This window comes from Danio aesculapii, chromosome 5, assembly GCF_903798145.1.
Source record: "Danio aesculapii chromosome 5, fDanAes4.1, whole genome shotgun sequence".
NCBI lineage: Eukaryota > Metazoa > Chordata > Actinopteri > Cypriniformes > Danionidae > Danio > Danio aesculapii.
Genome location: NC_079439.1, coordinates 62,156,559 through 62,178,641, shown reverse-complemented (window position 1 = coordinate 62,178,641; position 22,083 = coordinate 62,156,559). Strand labels below are relative to the sequence as shown.

At 36.6% G+C, this 22,083-nt stretch overlaps 1 protein-coding gene across 5 annotated transcripts in view; it reads right to left on the bottom strand.

Moving 5' to 3' along the window:
* doc2b (double C2-like domains, beta) overlaps positions 1–22,083 on the bottom strand; it is a 460,613-nt gene that overhangs the window by 1,875 nt on the left and 436,655 nt on the right. For all 5 annotated transcript variants that reach the window (XM_056458622.1, XM_056458623.1, XM_056458620.1 and 2 more), the window contains 3 exons: positions 8,589–8,746; positions 3,228–3,309; positions 3,047–3,143 (listed from right to left, as the gene is read on the bottom strand). In XM_056458622.1, coding sequence (XP_056314597.1) covers positions 3,047–3,143; positions 3,228–3,309; positions 8,589–8,746 — 337 coding nt within the window. The remainder of the gene's footprint in view (positions 1–3,046; positions 3,144–3,227; positions 3,310–8,588; positions 8,747–22,083) is intronic.

The following is a 22,083-nucleotide window of genomic DNA, read 5'->3' as shown; positions in this document are numbered from 1 at the left end:
GTAATACAATATTGTCCTTTAATACCAGCTCAAAGAAAACACTCTTTTTAAATGTATCAAACAAAACTTCAATACATGCACAGAAGACAACTTGAGCATTCATAGCAAATAAACTAAAGTAAATATTATTCCGCTTGCTTTTTGAGCACTGACAAGCAAGTTCTTAGACTCCTATGATTGTTCATTGTCCTCACCCGCTCAACAGAAAGGGCTGTGCTTGGCTTTAAAAATGAAAGCGCTGTTCACCGATGAGTGACGCGGGAAGAACAGTCTATATGCAAATAATACTGATGCAGTGGAGAAAACTCGCACCACAGGCACGCTCGTTTCTGGATCTACAAGTATTGCTTTAACAGCCGAGAGGAGAGGAAAAGTTACCTCACAAACACCCCAGCGAGTCAAATGTCCAAAGTGAGAGAGAGAGAGAGAGAGAGGCAGAGATAGATATTTACAGCATTTCTCCCTAGTAGTGAAATAGCGGCTTGTGCTGTACCTTCTTCAGTGTCAGGGTAAGACTGTCCAGCAGACTCACAAGCAGTGAATTGTGCACAATTATCTGCTTTTTAAGAAGTAGGAGAGTTTTATTTGCTCGCCCTTGCCTAGTATTCTACCGTGACATAGCGCATATGAGATAAATGACGGCAGTACGTAATAGCTGGTTATGATCTATTACTGAAACGATATCAAATTGTCCCCACCTGCATCGTGTTGCACCGAAGAAATTTTTGACACCGAAGTTATTTTTGACACCCCTACTGTTTGACACTATTCTCTGCACCTACCGAGTCAGTAAATGACCACAGACACCAGCTTTTTTCTTTCCATTCGGCGTGCGGTATAAAATTCTATTAAAACAACAGTCTTCCACCAGTCTTTACTTCATACTCCCATCCAATACCTCAGTCGAAAGATTTAAACTCTGAACGAAACATTGTATAGCGTAGTGATGTAAGCGATCTATGTGCTATAACGTAAAAACGAGATCATGAAAGGAACATTCAAAAGCAACTCATGTAAACACCTTATTCAAATTATTGTCTTATTCAGATTAAGGCAAATTATTAAATTACTGATGTCCATTTAAACATAGTCATTGTAAGGTTAGTGCTGTATCTTACATATTTTGATACAAGGTTTTTTAAACTTAAAAGTTTGACATTTGTTTTCTTATTCAGCTTGTTAGGTCTTAAAAGCTCTTAAATCAGCCCCCCAAAAAGACAAACTTATATCAAATTTGAAAACGTTGCAAAAATGATATCATCCTCAGTATTTTTGTTTCTCGACATAATTATTTATATTTCCTTAAAGCAAGTTGCATTTGATGAAAAATAGGGATTGTTTCTGAAAACTAGACATAACTAAGTGACGTTGTGGTTAAAACAAAACAGATATCTGTCAAATTACATATCAGTTTGAATTAAAGGTGCAGTAGGTGATCTGCCTAAATGCTAACCGGTTAGCATAAGCATTTCAAATCCAATCCCTCCCCTGCCGTCCAAAGCCACGCCTCCTGAAATCATGAATGCGCATATTAAAGACCCACTAGATCATGTTATTTGCCAGTTAGAGAACTTTATATTACTTAACAATTCTGAATGAAAAACTATCATAATGTGCAATATGCATGTAAGGATCGCTGGTCTCAGGCTAGATGGAATAGCGCTATTTACTGATGTTTAGTTGTTAAACTAAATAAAAATCTACATTATCGATGCTGTAAAAGGTCCCTTATAAAATTGAAAATGGTCACGTCAATCTTTCGCCGGAAGATTTCAGTGGCTGAACAACACTTCTGTGCATGAAACCCATTAGCAACCACACAATCTACATCAGCTTTGCGTGACTAAATTACTTTTAAAACAGAACATTACCTGTCTAACAGAAATACTTCAGCCATGGTGTCATGCTTCCTCCAGCATGCAAAAGTACCTCCAATATTGATTCAGGATTTTAAAAAGTTTTGATTCAGCATTTGTTTTTACCGCTGTCACTCGTGTCCACTTGCGGCGAATTATCAGCCCAACAATCTTTAACTGGATGAACATTGTTTAGTTTTATGCCTCACCCAGAATAAAAAAGTACATGTAAATACATTTAGATAATTTATTTTAGTCATTACTATTGGAATGTGAAGAGACCTTTAACCAGCACGACAAAACATGTTTCTGAAGACAATCCACCTACTGCACCTTTAAGTCCATTTTTGGAGCGCGCTAACGGATATTTGTTCTTATTTTATTCATAAACTCACTTGATGTTGATAATTTTAAACAAAGCAGGACTTCTCATATCATGTTATTTTTTTCCCAAGTAAATGTATCTTGATTTTTATGAAAACCACAGATGCTGATAAACAACAAACAATTTTGCAGTGTGATCAGAAAGTACACTAAAATATATTTCCAAATTCCAGAGTTTGGTTCATTTGGTCCCACTTTATATTAAGTGCCCTTAACTAATTTGTTCTTACACTGAAATTAATCATTTGTTATAGCGTACTTATTGTGTAAATGCATGGTTATACATTGTATTAATAATTGATTAAATACAAGCAAGTAATTAACATCTGTAATTCATTTACACTGTTAAACATCCCTTACACCTTAACCCACCATTAAACCTACCCATACCAGCAAACCTGTCCCTAACCCTACCTGTATCCCACTTCAAGATCACCAGAAGTGTTCTGCAATACATTATGAGTACATTGTATTTATTTTTTCAATGCAATTACATAGTAATTAAGGCCACTTGACATAAAGTGGGACCAAATATTTTGTAATTTCTTTTGTTAATTGAATTTTAAAAGTAAAATAAATGGAGTTTAGTGATACTTTAGGCAAATAGAAATCTGAAATCTCCTACAAAAGCCTTTATATTGTTTTACATTATAAATTGAGATAACCTTTGGTGTTACTTTCATTCAATAACAAAATTTAAGAACACAAGCTGTGATAATGACAAACAGAGCATAAAAATGTAAAATAATAAAACATAGTAAAAATATAAAAACATTTTAACAATATTCTACTTAAATAGTCCTTACCAATAAAATCATTGGATTTGCCAATGTCGTAGTCCCAGACAGTCACCTCCAGGGTCTTTTTGCTGAGGTCAGCATACTTGATTTCATAGAAAAACTCCTATTACAAAGAGAACAAAATTAACATGAACAAAAACTTACGTAACAGAATCTGTGAATCTGGGATTGGTAAAACTAATCTTACTTCATTGAATTCAGGGTTGAGAGTCTTCTTTTTGACAGCTGTCTTGTGCTTTGATTTTTTGTTCTCATCTGGCTTGAGATACCTGAAATACATTGGTGATATTGAAAGTAGGATAAATGTAGTTTGATTACATCTTTCACTTAAAGAAACACTCCACGTTTTTGGAAATAGGCTCATTTTAAATCCCAAGAGTTAAACAGCTGAGTTTTACCATTATTGAATGGGTCTGGCAGGAGTACTTTTAGCTTAGCTTAGCATAGATCATTAAATTGGATTAGACCATTAGCATGTCTCTCAAAAAAGGTAAAAAATGGTTTCAACATATTTCCAATTTAAAGCTTGAATCTTCTGTAGTTACATTAAGACAGACAGAAAATTCAAAGTTCAAGATTTGGAACTATACTCATTCCGGCGCAATGATCTTAACTCATAACTTTGTTGCCTAGGCATGGCTGAAGCAGGCGCAATGATACTTTAAAAAAAAAAAGGTTCCGCCAGACCGGGAAATCGGCTAAATTTATTTAAAAAATGATAAAACTCAATTATTTACCTATAGATGACTTCTAAAATGACCTATTTCCAAAAAAGTGGGGTGTTCCTTTAAGATTAACCTGGATTTTTTCATGACTATTTTGGCGCATTCATAGTTCTGAAATAACTGCTCTTAGCCAAAGCCTTACTTGTGGTGCACAATTTGAACACAAATAAAGAATTCATTGTGGTTTGCAACAAGTCATTATGGCCACCAGAGGGCATTGCAACCCTTGTAAATGAAATCTGGAAAGCAGAAAAAAGCCATAGGTGCATACACGAGGCTCACTGCAGGATATATCCACCATATGCTCTAGAAGCTTACTTCAATAATGAAAGGTTCATGTAAAAAAAAAAAAAAAAGAAAGAAATGACAAAAAGAGATTAAACTTAACCTGACTTGTCTGCTGACTTTGAGGTCATTAAATGTCTCTTTCTGGCTGTAGTTTAGCAACACCTTTTAATGAGGGTCCTTTGCTCTTTTTCCATGACCACCAGACGAGCAGACAGCCAAAAAAGACTGATTAAAGAACTGATTAAAGACGATTAATTATCATCCTAATAATCACACCCTGTGCCTTATATTGTTAAGCTCATACTGCAAATCCCATAAGGCATTTATGTAAAATCAAGAAATCAAAGAGAATTCATTAAATTGTGATGAAAACGTCAATAAATCCAGGCTTAATCTTGTTCAAGGCAGAACAGAAATGACACATTTAAAGTAAAAGTGAAACTTGTGAAAGGCTCATAAACGTCTCCCTGGAGCTCTCTTGACAGGGAATGATATTTGCTCCTGTAATGGTGCTGCTGGACAACCGTTTTATTTCTTTTCTTGTGACTAAATCAATCTGCAGTTTAAAATGATCTTCTCCATTTCGAAAAAAGAAAAAACATTACTTTTTGATACAAAGTAAATTTTGTTTTTGTTCCCATAAAAAGATTGAACATCAACTGGTTTCAATCTGGGAAAACTGCTCTTCGCATAAACTCACCGGCCACTTTATTAGGTACACCTGTCCAACTGCTTGTTAACGCAATTTTCTAATCAGCCAATCATATGGCAGCAACTCGATGCATGTAGACATGATCAAGATGACCTGCTGCAGTTCAAACCGAGCAACAGAATGGGGAAGAAAGCTGATTTAAGTGACTTTGAATGTGGTATGGTTGTTGGTGCCAGACGGGCTGGTCTGAGTATTTCAGAAACTGCTGGTCTACTGGGAATTTCAAGCATAACCATCTCTAGGACTTACAGAGAATGGTCTGAAGAGAAAAAATATGCAAATGTTGATGCCAAAGGTCAGAGGAGAATGACCAGACTGGTTTGAGCTGATAGCAAGGCAACAGTAACTCAAATAACCACTCGTTACAACTGAGGTATGCAGAAGAGCATTGATGGACTACAGCAGCAGAAGACCACACTAGGTGCCATTCCTGTCAGCTAAGAACAGAAAAATTAGGCTACAATTCACACAAGCTCACCAAAATTGGACAAATGGCCTCCACAGTCACCAGAACTCAATCCAATAGGGCGGGAGATTCTCATCATGGATGTGCAGCCAACAAATCATGATGCTATGATGTCAATATGGACCAAAATCTCTGAGGAATATTTCCTGTACCTTGCTGAATATATGCCAAAGGATTAAGGCAGTTTTAAAGGCAAAAGGGGGTCCAAAGCAGTACTAGTAAGGTGTACCTAATAAAGAGGCCGGTGAGTGTAGATGTGGAAAAACAAGAATGATAATAGCAGATGGAGATGAAATAATGACACAAATGCACAATATTTACACAGTTTGTCGTCACCAGCAGAAGTGACATATTAATAATTTAGCTTTCAATGCTTTTGTAGAAATAGAATCAGACTGTTTCAATTGACCAATGTCTGTGCATGTAAGAAACAAACACACAGTGCCCGCTGCAATAATCCCTCTATAAATCGTTGGATTTAGAAAGAGAGGGAGCTGAAAGCTGTAATCTCATCTGTGTGCTGAAGCAGAGATCATTACTTCATTTTAGTCAATGTCCTTAAAATACGAACATTTCACCATATCAGAATTGTGATGCATGGGAATCCAGCATTATTGTAAATGATTTGGATGCTTGTGTTCGGCTGGGCCAGTTGGCATTTCTGTGTGGAGTTTGCATGTTCTCCCCATGTTCATGTTGGTTTCCTCAAGTTGCTCCGTTTTCCTCCACAGTCCAAAGACCTATGGTATAGGTGAATTGGGTATGCTAAAATTGACCGTAGTGTATGTGTGTGAATGAGTGTGTGTGGATGTATCCCAGTACTGGGTTGCAGCTGGAAGGGCATCCGATGTGTAAAACATATGCTGGATAAGTTAGCGGTTCATTCCGCTGTGGCGACCCCTGATGACTAAAGGGAGGAAAAGCTGAAGGAAAATGAATGGATGTTTGGGTGTATGAATGTATGTGCTGAGGATTACCTTCACACACACATGCACATACACATACATAGTTCCACATTGCAGGTAATCATTTAGCAAATACTTTTATCCACAGTGATTTCGCAATACATGTTTTCCAGGAAAAATCCCTCGGGAGAAATCTGGGATTAAGTGCCTTGGCTCACTCCTGTGGCATTACTGATGCAGACCTTCATCCACTAGAATAATTCCCTCTCACATCAGCTCCTTTAGCTCAACATGAACATGAAATTTCTACATATCAGTTATTTAAATTTATGGTACTTATCTATTTCGAGTTATTCGTCTGTACAGCAGATGTGAATGAAAAATGTGAATGTTTTTTTTACCCAAATGTAATGTCCGCTAAATGTAAAATCTAACACTGTACATTTCATCACCAAAGAAGCTCGACTTTACTAAGTTTAAACTGAAACTGCGGCTCATAACTAAGGTATTGCGCCTGAGGTCATCGCGAGAATCCGGCTCTGCCCCGCTCATATATTACTGGGTCAGCTGACTCCCCTGCTATTTTCCCCAAACTCAGAAAAATGTAAATCAGCGCATAATTAGACTTTACATTACTTTCTTTTGTCCATTCTTTCTTGAGATGTATATTATTTTTCTATTTAACTACTGATGACTGCTTTGCAGCTTTCAGCATTGAATAGAATGATTTATTATAATCTTTTGTTTGTTTTGTAGCAGCAATATTATTTATTAAATTGACATGCATAAAAAAGGTGCAAACAAATATTTCTTACTGCAATGCTTCATTTTTATTTGATGCAAACCATATATTTATTTTTCATAAAGTAACAGTAGAACTTTTATAGCAGATAACTCACATTCAAGCACATTCAAGTAAACATGATAATGAGAAATGTAATTCACTGTTAGTATTATTGTCATCTTTGTCATCCTTTAATATTTTATAATATTAGACTATTATTTTGGAATTATTGCACAAATATCAATAAGTCATTACAGCATTAGTTAGGTAGTTGTTTCTGCTTTTTGTTAGTCCTAATTGATGTTGTTTTCAAATACAATAAATCCCTTAACATACAATTTCCAGTGGTGCTCATTCATTTTTGGTGGGCGCTCCTAAATATTTTCTGGTGCTCCTAAATATTTGAAGTGTGGAGCACCGGTGCTACCAAGTAAAACAGTTCATTTCGAGCCCTGTACATGGCAAGAGACCTGATGTACTGCTATCCACTGTGTCTGCATTCAGACCCAGGGATTCAGGAGGAGAGAAGTCCCCCTCATTTATAGTGTTTAAATAAACATGATTATCTTTATAATGACTTAACAAATTGTGGTTATGTGTAGCCTATATTTTATATGAAATATAAATCATCAGAATAATCAATCCTAAATGTAGCAGGGCATTAAATTACTTAATGTTTATTTCTTTTCATTTTTTTCTTTGCAAACTAAAATCATAGATTCAGACTGTTTCAATTGACCAATGTCTGTGCATGTAAGAAACAAACACACAGTGCCCGCTGCAATAATCCCTCTATAAATCATTGGACTTAGAAAGAGAGGGAGCTGAAAGCTGTAATCTCCTCTGTGTGCTGAAGCAGAGATCATTACTTCATTTTAGTCAAAGTCCTTAAAATACGAACATTTCACCATATCAGAATTGTGATGCATGGGAATCCAGCATCATTGTAAATGATTTGGATGCTTGTGTTCGGCTGGGCCAGTTGGCATTTCTGTGTGGAGTTTGCATGTTCTCCCCGTGTTCATGTGGGTTTCCTCCAGGTGCTCCGTTTTCCTCCACAGTCCAAAGACCTATGGTATAGGTGAATTGGGTATGCTGAAATTCACCGTAGTCTATGTGTGTGAATGAGTGTGTGTGGATGTATCCCAGTACTGGGTTGCAGCTGGAAGGGCATTCGCTGTGTAAAACATATGCTGGATAAGTTGGCGGTTCATTCCGCTGTGGCGACCCCTGATGACTAAAGGGAGGAAAAGCTGAAGGAAAATGAATGAATGTTTGGGTGTATGAATGTATGTGCTGAGGATTACCTTCACACACACGCACACACACATGCATCTACTTATGTTTTGTTTACAAATTTTTTAGTCTGACTTTATGCACCAAGTTATAGAGATATCAAACATTATTTGTGGGGTATTTTGAGCTCTGGGCATCAGAGAGTTCTTTTGAATCTTGTAAAATCTTACATCTTGTAAAAGGGGGCGTAATAGATCCCCTTTAAGTTCTACATGAGTTCCCTGTTTTCACTATGGCAAACAAATTCTAATCATTTAGTACTTTTGCACATGTACAGTTTAAACATGCTATTGGTGCAGAGAAACAAAAAACAAGTGTAATTCGTTTATTTTTTTTCAGTCAAAAGATAATGATAGTTGAAAGATGACTTACGTTTTAACATAAGGGTCAGAGAAGCCATTGGCATCCATGGCAGCGAGATGCGCACAGCGGATGATGCCCACCACTAAACCAGACTTCTGAGAGCTGTACTTCAGAGAGATCATGATGCGCCCTCTCTCCTCCAGAGACTTGTCATCTGTCTTGTCAATCTGTGGGTCGACACATAAATAGAAATCACTGCTGTCAGTTCAGCTTCTGAGAACTATACAGAAAAAGATGCATGAAAACTGTAGATTATTGAATAAATATATTTTAAAAGGCAACTTTTTATGCAAATATCACTTTTATAAGTGATTTAAACAGTTGTTTGGCAACAGTCTGTGGTTATAGTCAGCTTCAAATGGCAAAAGTTGAGTCATTTTATTTTTTAGAATCACACTTCATAAAGACAGAGGAGAAAAGCCCCACCCATTAGTGACAATCTCTCCCTCATTAGCATAGGATGTTAATCTTGTTTTTGAATCTGCCACTACGCTGACACACAGGCATTTGTAGCTTCGCCCTCTTTTGAAAAGAGCACAATCTCATTTGAATTTAAAGAGACAGTCACCAAAATTGCACAATTAGGATCAAAGAGTTATTAAACAAAGAGTTTCTAAGAGTTATAAAACATTATTTGTGTGGTATTTTGAGCTGAAACTTCACACATTCCTCTAGGGACATTAGAGACTTATTTGACATCTTGTAAAAAGGGGCATAATAGGTCCCCTTTAAAGGGATGTTTTTTCTAAAAATGAAGATTTGTATTCATTCACCATCAAGCGGTTTCAAAACTTTTTTCTAGCGAACACAAAAGATACTTCAAATAACATATTCCATATTATAAAAACAAATACTATGGAAGTTAATGGTTACTGGTTACCAACATTTTTCATTCATTCATTTTCTCTTTGGTTTAATCCCTTTATTAATCTGGGGTCGCCACAGTGAAATGAACTGTCAACTTATCCAGCATATGTTTTACACAGCTGATGCCCTTCTAGCTGCAACCCATCACTGGGAAAGACCCATACATTCCCATTCACACTCAAACACTACGGCCAATTTAGCTTACCCAATTCACCTGTACCGCATGACTTGCAAGCTTCACACAGAAATGCCTACTGACCCAGCCGAGGCTCAAACCAGTGACCTTCTTGCTCTGAGGCGACAGCGCTACCCACCCAGATTTTTCAAAATAACTTATTTGTGTTAAAAAAAAGAAACTAAATGAGCAGTGAGAATTTTGGGTGGACTAGGTCTTTAATATCATTTAACATTAAGCTTGATGCAATAAAATGAAGTGGATCACCAAACTAATGGTTTTGTAATTTCAAACACAAAATCACTGATCATCTTTGGCTACGTTCATCCCTGCATGAGACTTCCATCTAATATGGGTCTCTCAATTTGATTGGCTTTATTCTTGTTCAGTGTACAAAATACAACCGTTAATATAGATAAACTGTATATAGACTACTTACAAGATTTATCACACATCATAATATATATATTTTTAAAACGGCATTAATAATGACACTCTTTTATACAACAACAGTGGCTTTGAGCAGGTGATCTAAAGCTCAGATCTAATTAGGTGGCTCATTTGATTGCTGAAATAGACACACTAGTTGAAAATACCTGCATAAGTAGCTCGCAGGCTATCTAAAACATGACATTTTGCTTTAACAAAGAGCAGATTTTTCGCCTAAACTGTGGTTGTTGGAGATTCATAAAATCACGTCCGGTACTTTTACAGTATAAAAAACGTAAATTCAAAACTACATGGGGACTCCTTTTGTTTTGCCTGTATTAGTTTATTTTGACTCTTAAAACACCAACATCCATTGACTTACATGTTGTTATAATATGCTCCTGAAGAAGAAATGTCATTTAAAATGTAGATTTTTGGGATGAACTAAAACTTAAGTGTTAACTTAAATATGTAACTTAAAAATATTTATATAAAACCCATGCTTACATAATGAGTTATAACTGTTTATAATTATTTATAACTGAGCATAACAGTTTTAGAAATGTATCTGTAAATCTATATTATAATGACAGTTATAGCTACATTTATAAAAGTGTTATTAACACATTATTAGTAATGCCTTTCATTTTTCAATGCATGTTCTTAACATCATTATACAGTGATTTATAAGTATTAATAAGTCAGTTATGATTGTATTCATAAAGATACAGTCTCCAATGTAAAATGTTATGGTATAGTTACAATTATTTATAACAGCCCTGTTGCTTTATAAATACGTATTGTGAGTTATAACACAGTTACTAACCTGTATAAATAAATAATTGATTGCAAGGAATGCAACGATTGACCGATTTCACTATTAACCTTGCTTTAATTCATCATGGTTAATCGTAAAGGCTTCTCAACACCGTGTTCGTGCACTGAACAAAACTGTATGCCAACTGTGTGCTAGTTTAAAGTTCGAAGCTTGTAAACTGAGGCTAACGCGCACACTGAATTAACTATGACTGAGACTATTAATTAAGGGCCGTTCATATGTTGCGTCTTTTGCATGCTAGGGTTGGGCGATGTCGACCAATTTGGCATCGTACGATGTCTAATGTGAAAGATCGCGATCTTCATAGGCGGAGTTAAATTAATTAAACAAATTAATTATTTGTAGCCTACCGTTTCAATGATGAGTCTACCGTTTTGGGTATTGGGGGGGGGGGGGGGGGGTGGTGAATATACACATTTCTACTCCAAAGAGAAAAATTAAATAAAATGAAAAATACCAAACAAGTTTATAATATAGTTGATCAAAAGCACCTTTCAGACAGCGATTCAGCAGCCTTGGTTCTCTTTAAAAGGAAAATACTTACAGTAGCTAATATGATGCTTAGATTTACATTCGACAAATACTTTTTTTGTCAATTCTTATTTTTATTTATTTATTCATTCATTCATTGTTCTGTCATTTATTTTCAGTGTTAAATTATTATTTATGTTGAAGTGCCAAAAACTTTTTTCCACTTATTTTTAAGTCCAAAGAGAGAAATGGACTATTGTTTGTTTTATTATTATTTTGTGCTGTATTATTTGCTTACTGAGCAGCATTAAATAACACTTTCAAATATAGGGAGTTTTCATATGATTGTCTAAACTAGTAGAGTTTTGAAATAATGAATGTGTAATAATTGTGCTCACTATGAAAGAGTGATTATTCCTCAGACTATAATCGTACAACCACAATCTAAAATCATTGCATCCCTAACTTGTGGCTTTGTGTAAAGTGAAAACTGTATTTGTATGTGTTATGAACATGTAATGAATGTATTGTGTATTTATATAGCGCATTTATTGTGTATGGCCATACACCCAAAGTACTTATCAATCATTGGGGGGGGGGGGGTGACGACATAGATGGTGTGACGGCAGCCACAGGACAATGGCGCCAGTGTGCTCCCGCTTAATGTAACTAATTTCAATTTCACAAGGTCGTTTTTACAGCATCGATGTTGTAATGTAATTAAAATACATTCAGTTAAATAGACTAAAGTATTCATTTAGTTGTTCAAGCATAAAACGAGATGAAAGACCATTGTAACCGCTAGTGCCATCAGTAGCAACAGGCTAGTGCAGAAATTCCAGAAAATACTGGGGTAAAATAAACTGTCATATTTTAAAGGGATGATTGGGAGGCCATGATGGAGAGGGCCTATGGAGAAAATTTGGCCAAGACTACTCTTTACAAGAAGTGCCATGGGATTTTTAATGACCACAGAGAGTCTTTGGTTTAACATCTCATCCGAAAGGCGCTCACTGTCAGTATAGTGTCCCCTTCGCTATACCGGGGCTATAGGACTCACACGGAACACAATTTGAGCTCCCGCTGCTGGCCTCACTAACACCTCTTCCAACAGCAACCTAGTTTATCTCATGTGGTCTCCCATCCAGGTACTGACCAGTCTCAGCCCTGCTTTGCTTCAGTGAGTAACCAGTCTTGTCTACAGGGTGATGCGGCTGTTCAACATGTTTATTACGAAACAACATGCATAACTAATAAGAATTAAAATTATTATGATTATTATAAATGTATAGCACTGTCTTAATAATACAGTATAGGTGTTGTTGCGCATTCATAAATACATTTATATAATTGCTGTGCTCGATTATGAATGCTTATAAACTGACTTATAATTCATTCTAAGCATAGACTTAGAAAGTGTTACTGAATTACAATATTCATTTGTTGCAGTTTTATGCATTGTCAGCTCATAAATAGGAAGAAATATCTATTAAATCGAATGTCCCCGTTGGTAATTCATTCGCTCAATTAGTTTCATGCACCACTCTCCTCTTCGTCCCAATGTTTTCTTGTCTAGACATTTTATGGCAGCGCAGAACCAGAGCAGAGATCATCTCAACTGTTGAATGTGAGGTAAATCTCTGCTCTCTCTCTCTCTCTCTCTCTCTCTCTCTCGCACGCTCAGAACTTTGTGGAGCCACCAAAGCCGTCAAGCATGAAGTTAATTAGCTGTGGAGGAGGCGTCTCTGCTCATCCCCCACACACTGCTGTCTCATTTCCGTCCCCACTGGAGATCACACACACACACGCTCGCATACACATTGCAGAGTCGCTTCACACAACAAACATGGTTCATACTGTTTGCCAGCTGGTGGAGTCAGTCTTAGGGCTAAGAGCAGATCCCAAGTCAGTCTTTGTGTTGTACTTTTAACAACTCTTTCTGTACTGCAGCGCTGAAAGCATATCCCAGATCAGTCTCTGTGTTGATCTTACTGGTGGGTGACAGATAATTAATAGCAGGCTACGAATAACGCTCCCTGACTTTTCAAAACATCTTAAAATTTCAGGGTTGGAGTACATTAGTGTGTACTCACAATAGGCTATTCGAACCATGCCCAGACAAGTTTTCTGGTTGATTTCACAAGTGTGAGTGTTCCGAATCGCGCCCAGGTTTAGTTGGTTGGCCCTGGCCAGGTTAGAAAGGGGTACCAGAGCGCGGTTCAGTTGGGCTTTGGCGTGGTACACTTGTAGTGTGAGTGCAAAGCACGCCTGAGTGCGAAACTGGAGACCCGACGTCACTTTTAAGGGACTGTTTCATAAGGATTTGAAGAGTTCAGATGCAAAAACCTCTAAATGCCATCTGAAATTTTCACCTAAAATTAGCATTTTTCAGCCTCCTGTGTTTATGTTCAGCTATTTTACTTTAAAGGCAATGAAAATAACTTATTTGTCAATAATAAAGTAAAATTACTGAGCCTACACACAAGAGTTGGAAAAAAAGCTAATTTTAGAAGAAAATAACAAGCGGCATTTAGAGGTTTTTGCATCTAAACTCTTTATTTATTATTCATTCTTACTTTTCAATGAACATGAATGTTATAGTTTATTAAAGATGCATGTCACAACATCACAAACGACTTAAAATAATACAAAACAATGTAATTAACAGGGTCAGTTAATTACACAGTTTCTGCAGGGTCTTAAAAAGTCTTAAAATGTCTTAAATCTCAAAATCCAAATTTTAGGCCTTAATTAGTCCTAAATTTACTAAAATATTGTGTTGTAGATCTTAAATCTTTTTTAACAGGTCTTTAATTTTCCTTTGTTCATGTATTGCTAATAAATCTGGACAAAACCCATACAATCACCAACAATCATCTCAATAAAACTTTTAACTTTTTATTTAAAGAACGTAATTTTTAACTCTATTTATCATAATGGTTTAATTTTCCTTACAATAACATTTGCTTAAAAGTGCTCCATGTGTTTACTGCTGAGGACACTGACCTGGACAGATTATTGTGCATAGATTTAGTTTGTTATAGTTTCAAAACTTTTAAAACATTTGTTCTTTTTTTATTTTACCGAAAGTTTATCTTGGAAAAAAAGTGTTTGGATACAAGTAGAGCTTCCTTGTTTTTACACAATATTTAAAATAGTTAGCTAAGAAATATAATCTTAAATATGTTTAAAAAATATTGTTATTGTATTATTAAATGTATTAAATTATTATTATTTTTGATAGGGCAAATAAAAATCTTTTCCTTCTGGGCCATTTGAAAAATTCCTTAGCCTTTAGCCCTTTATGGGTCTAAGATTTCATTTATAATGGTCTTAAAATATCTTAAAAAGTCTTAAATTTAACTCTGTGAAACCTGCAGAAACCCTGAATTAAAGCAATGAGAATTGTCATTCTATAGCAATCGCTGATTCGTCAGTCTTTATTCACCATATAGCGGTCGCTGATTGGCTCCTGTACTAGAAGGCGGTGCTTCATTCGCCATATTGACAGTTACACTTTTCCTCATTCAAAAGTATGAGTGACATGTCTTGTGTTTTCTATAGTCTTTGACCAAGAGGCGACACTCAATAGAACGTTCTATTGCAACAGCAGCGCCCAGCAACAGCCCTGTGATTCCACCATTTTGGAGTGAAAGCGATCGGCCGTCCATTGGATCTTATTGCTGTCACAATGGCTAGCATCTGCTTTATTTATTTATTTATTTAAAAAGTGCATTAAAGCTGATATACAACCTGAAAGACGACAACACAACACTTACTATCACAATCCTCAGCACTTTTAATAGTTTATTTTACAGACTTTTCATTCTAAAATGGCCGCCGCGCCATCTAGTGGCTGTTTCCCAAATCGCACTAGAGTGTCGCCTCCTGGTGATTCTATGCTCTTTGACTGTACTGAGCGAGAGCGCTTCTCTTCTGTTAAACTGAATCACTGATGACGTAAGCGAGCTCATGCTCGGAAGGTAAAATACAGTGTGAGTGCAGGCCGTTGGGGGAGATGGGAGGGGGGACAATCGTGCCTGAGCACGGTTCAAGACAGCCGTGCCTAGTGTGAGTACACCCTTAGTCAAATGTAATTATTGTTTGTTGGAACTAAAAGCCCAGTGGTTAAGTGCAGTGACGCATAGAACTGCTGTGCTTATGGTGACCCGAGTTCAATCAGACCAGAGCCTGTAAAATATGCATATTTTGTAACTCTTTCCCTACTGAAATCGTGATTTCTTCCCCACCATTGACAAATGTTCATGGTAATCTGTGATTAACCTTTGCGTGCTGTTGAGGATGTTTTCATCCACTCTGGGGTGATTTTGAATATTAATTTGGCCACAACAATTTGGCCACAACAATTTCAGCTTATGGAATCTTATTTCGTACAATCTCATTTTGTCAAATATTTTGGGAAAATGCTTTTAACATGTTCAAATATTCAACAATACACTCTAGGAAAATTTTCTACGCTTTTGTTATGTTCGTGAATGTTTTTACCCTTTCCTTTATAACAGGGGTGTCAAACTCCGTTCCTGCAGGGCCGCAGCTCTGCACAGTTTAGTTCCAGCCCTAATTAAACACACCTGATCTTACTAATTGAGTCCTTTAGGCTTGTTTAAAACCTACAGGCAAGTGTGTTGAAGCAGGGTTGGAACTAAACTGTGTAGGGCTGCGGCCTTTCAGGAACTGAGTTTTACACCCCTGCTTTATAACCACATTTTTAGATTGCAAAACTAGACACCATATAATCATGCATTCTTGATTGTTGCTGGTTTTCTATGTTGGGAAAAGGTCAAACTAGTCATTTTTATACTTGATTATCAGTTGCAGTGCAAAAAAAGCTTAGTTTCTGCCTTCTATATGGAGTATAGTGTTTGTGTGTTTGTGCGCAACATAATCTCACGGTAATTCGTAACTTTTTGATTTAGTGGCTAATTCATATGAATTTGTGCAATCTCATTTGCTTATTGCCCTATGATGGTTGGGTTTAGGGATAGGGTTTGGTGTCACACCTCATTTTTAAAATTGTACAGTTCCGTACGACTGAACTGAACTGTACAAATTATGAGTACTGACTAGGCATGTGCCGGTATCACATTTTCATGCTGCGATTAATTGATTGAGCTTTTATCACGGTATACGGTATTATCACGATATTGTAATTTTACTAGAGAAACAGGTAAAAAAACACAAAAAAACTTCAGTTTCGTCAACTTAGTAACTTTAATAACTTTTTAATTAACTAAAAGTACTTCAAACATTTAAATACAAATAAATACAAATAAAACAATACACAATATAAAAGTAAACTTGAGCAATTATATCAAAGTGAATGTGCAAGGGAAACCGTCTTCGATCAGCAATCGTGGAATGAACTGCCAACTATTCCAGCATGTTTTATGCAGCAGATGCCTTTCCAGCCACAACCCAATATTGGAAATCACCCATACACACTCATTCACACACACTCATACACTACAGTCAATTTAGCTTATTCAATAATAAACATAACAAAAACTGCCTGCTAATGCATGGGTAAATCTTCAAAGGGAACAGTGATACATTTTAACCTTTCACCTCATCCTGCTTGCTGTTTCACTATCTAAACAATGAAAACATAATATAAGTCAAATTTGTTTCATTTTGATATCTGATTTACACTGTCTCTTTTGCAGAATATCAGTTTTAATAACCAATAATGGCCATTATAACAGTATAACGTACATTAAATTTAAACGATAAAGGTTAGCAATCAGTCAATGTGCAGAATCAGTGTATGTGGTTACATAAATTAATATATTAGCTTATCTTTGCACTCAGCCAAAACAGTTAACTGAGAACAAGTGATTCAAAAGACATAAGAATTGTTAGATAGAGACAACAAGATGAATTCAATATCACGTTTAACAACTATAGTGAGATGAGATCATCCAGCAGATGAACTGTCTGACATGCACTATACTCTCACCTGGGGTTAATGCTTACCCGCTGAACTAGTGGCTGCAGCTGTGGGCAGAGAGCGTGTGGTCACGTGATTTGCGTTTTTAGCCGTGTACTAGAATGAACAGAGAACTTTTCAGAATCGCTAAATGAAACGCCGGTGTATTTCCCGCGATTTCTCTGCGCCTCCCTTGCGTTTCTTCTCTCTGACTCTCGACTATTTTGACAAATACACACAGACGACACACGCTCACATGGAGTCCAAAATAGGAGTTTGTGATTGGGCCAGCCCAATGTCAATACCGAAAAGAGCCAATGAGGTGCAGAGTGTCACATGGACCGGCCCGGTCTGTCTGTCCGGGAAAAAAAGCATCTACTTTCAGAGAGTCACAGATCACAGCAGCGTCAATCAATAAGGCAGAAAAAAACGATAGGCTGCTAAGCCTTTTATGGGCCGATCAAATCATAAGACGATGATCAGCCCGGCCCAAAAAGTACGTCGGCCCACCGGGAACGTGCCTGGTCTGCCAGATGGCAAGTCCGCCCCTGCGTGTGAGGATTATAGTGCCGTGGCAGGCAGCGCGCACACGGCTTCTACATGTGGGGATTGTTTACATCAGAGTGCGCATCAGTTCTGCGCAGCATATACGCAGTGTTTCTTCAAGCGGTTGATGGACAATAAGCTAAGGCGCGTTCTAAGAATATAAATTCGGATCTATTATTTTTCACAGTATTTTGAAGTGCCCGCGATAACAATATCGTGCATATTCATTACCGTGATTTATCGCATTACCGAATACCGGCACAAGGCTAGTACTGACTAATGATAAACTGACAAAATGTATTTTATCAATTTTTTTTACACAGTTGGCATTAAGAAGGAACATAGAAACGTTATCTGACTAACATCTAGCAGCTAAATGTGTCTGGAAAAATATTCAACGGCTTTTATTTTCATAAACTGCGTGGATGTGAATGCGTCTGAGTGTTCTGATTGGCTAAAGTAGACATCTCACGTCAGCGCCATCTAGACGTGAACGCGTTCTTTCCGGCAATCTTCCTTCGTATGTTCACACAGCGCAGCATTCCAGCAAATTACCGGTAATGTTACAACTTCTCTTTCTGAAAAAGTGGCAGAACGAATTTATCGGTATTTTCAAAAAGCGCCTGTTCACACATACAGACCTTTCTGAAAAATAATCGGTAATTTTCTGGAAAGGTCTGTATGTGTGAAAGGGGCTAAATTAAGTGTATTTATGCACACACAATATAATCTGATGTTTAACCCCCATAGAACTCCATATAAAGGCCTGAAACTTTTTTGCACAGGCCTATATGAAGGGTTAATGCTACCAATTGATGATCAACAATAAAAATTACACATTCCCAGCAGGGAAACCCACCAACAATCAAGAATGCATGATTATATGTTGTCATGGCTTTGCAATAAAAAAATGTCATTATAAAGGCAGTCAATGGGGCAAAAACAGCCACCAACATAATGTAAGGGTAGTCAATCTGAACAGTACACAAGAGTTAAGGTGTATTAGGGTAAGGGAATCCCTATCACATGTCCTGAATGGACTTTGTTTGGCATTGGAATTGGCATTGTTAAACTCGGACTCTGATCACTCATTTGACCTTTTTGAATCTTATCGAGATGGAGAAGTTAGTGAGAGAGATCTCTTTACAAACATTAAAACTATTAGATGTGTCGTGGATGGACCGATAACTCACCACAGCAAGCATTTTTTGTTTTTAAAGATGTTTAATAGACGTCTAAACATAGTCGTCCTGGCTAAAACAAGGCTAAATTGGGGCTGTCAGTGAAAATCTAATAGACGTCTAAGAATAGGCCAAAACTACTCATCAAATAAACAGAAATGAATGACTACACATATAAAATCTGTCTAGTCTAGTTTTGGGCTATTTTTAGATGTCTATTAGATTTTCACTGACAGTTTAGCCTTGCTTTAGACAAGCTGTCTACGTTTAGATGTCTATTAGACATCTATTAAACACAAAATTGTTTGCTGGGCATCGATCAACACCTTTAAAAGTGATAATAAATCATAGATGGCTTATAAACTGATCATCACACCTAGATTTTAGCCCTGCATTTATTGACCTGCATTTATTCAGCTTATTAAAGTGAGACAATGTTCCCTTTAGTCAATTTCCCCTCCTCTATATTCCTCTAAAATGGTTTGTGCTGATCTAGTAGACCTGTAATATTTAAGTGGAAATCGCATGTGCATTGCTGTAGGGAAGCAAATATATTGAACACACTTAGTCATTTTATTTTTGACCCAGTAAATTATAAATATCTGGTATCATCACAATGCAGATGAAGGACAAATTATACAGTTGCAGAAACTAAATATTGTGGCTTGTTGTTCTTGAAGGGGGCTTAAACCCAAGGCTCCACTTGAGAAACCCCACTTGAAAGGAAAAACGTATGCTTGTAAACTGATGCTTATATACACTCGGGATAACGACTGACAGGTCTGAATGACTAGGCTCCTCCAGAATTGATGTTTGGAACTTTATTTTGGGGTTTTAAATACTTTTTTAAACCGTCATAACTATCATACATAGATATTATTCTCTTCAGTGTAATACGTGGATGCTTAAGTTTATGAAGCATCATCATGGGGAAATCAACTGATAAATGAATAAATAAAATATGTGATTTTCTTCTATTTATTGTTTGCATGTAAATCATTAAACAGGTTTTAATGAGCTGATTTTGAATAGTTATCTACATATTGGTGTACATGTAAATGTGCTCATGGCATCGCTCATAACAACAAATTAGTTTAGAAACAAACTAATTCTGGAGGAAAATGCTGCACTCTTGTGCTTCTAAAGCTGTAATTCTGCTTTGACTTCATTTTTTTTGTAGACACCATTGTGTCTGTTACTTGTTTTTAAAATTGTTACATAAAAGTAACAGCAAAACTTTTTATGACTTCTCTGTTCCACTGACAGACTAAGCAACTGGCACTTTGAAGTTCCAGAAAGGTTGTAAAAAAGTTATTGAATTAATCCATGTGACAACTATAATTTTATGAAGCCATGGCAATGTTTTTTTGGTCCCACTTTATATTAAGTCACTTTAACTTATGTGTACTCACAGACAAATGAATCATTTGTTACACTGTACTTGGTGGTACAGTACGGTACGGGTTGGTACCGGTCACCTTTATCAAGCTTGCGTTTCCACTGCCAAAATGGTACCAATGGTGGGCAACGTGTACAACAGAAAGTTTCAGTCGACGTCATTCTCACTCGAGGAAATGACAAGGTAAATCTGTTCGGGTTGTTCACATATCATATGAGAAGCACTTCTCACAAAACAGATGCTTTACACACATAAATACTTGCATATAAATGTTCATGACTAAACTTTCTATGAACATGATTTGATTATAACTACAGATCAATGATGTGAGAAATAACCTACTGACCCTTACAGTCTCCGATATGTTACCAAATAAAGAATAACTGCACACAGCAGACATTTAGTCTTTATTTGGCTTCAAAAGCAAGCAACATATAGCTCACAGTCAGAGCAAACCTCTCATCTGTATCTTTAATCTTCACCGGCACATGTAACCTCTGTTAGAAAGTAATTCTGTCACTCCGAGTTCAGAATGGTCCAAAACATCATGATAATAGTTAAACATGGCAGTTTGTACATCATTTAGGTTGCTGAAAGAATCATTTGCTCCTTTGTTTTTCCGGCTTCATAAATCCCATCATTCGCACCACCTCATTCATACAAATAGAGCCGCATGCTGTCTATTCACGTCTTTGCATTGACTTAACATGTAAATCACTCACGCTTGACGCTTCATCTGCTTCCATCCCTATACTGCACATGTGTTAAGATACTTTTAACTCTAGTCTGGAATTTATTTACTTTCTGGCTAAGAAATTGTGGCAATATGCTGAGGAAGCATTCTTTTTAAATGAACGGACAGTGAGGTAAATTGCGTAAAATTTTTAGTAACGCAGAAGTATAAAGTTTCAAAACAAGGGAGAATATACAACTGGGAGACATGCCAAAACACAGCAGTCTGGAGCATGTACTAACTGACATTACCCTTTAATAATGCTTTCCAAATGGAGAGCATCCAAAACAGCTGCTGTACAATGTTGTCCTCCATTTTAGCAGAATTGGTAATAATATTTGGAATTTTTTTTAATTCATGTGGGTTTCGCGGGTTCCGATTTCCCCCACAGTCCAAAGACATCCACTATAGGTGAATTGGATAAACTAAATTGGCCATAGTGTATTAGTTTGTGTGTGTGTGTGTGAATGCGAGAGTGAATGGGTGTTTCCCAGTACTGGGTTGCAGCTGGAAGGGCATCCACTGCTTAAAACATATGCTGGAATAGTTGGCCGTTCATTCCGCTGTGGTGTCCTCTGATAACTAGAGACTAAGCTCAAGAAAAATGAATGAATGAACATATTAGTGTGGACAGTGGCAGTTCAGTGTTCTGCAGCAACTAGTTGTAAAGCTGTAATTGCATTAACTGCTTCAGGAACACTACAGGTATTACCTTGCTGCTCAGAAAATCTTTTTATATATTTTTAACTATTTTATTTGCAGTACTTTACCTTACTAAATCCAATAAGCACATTAGACTTGTCAAATTGTTAAATATGTTCTTTGCAAATCAAAATTTCTAATGTTGCATTAAATCTCAAGGCTGGTTGTCTTGTCTTAAAATGTTTTTTTTTTAATTCCCACACCAAAAACTAATGA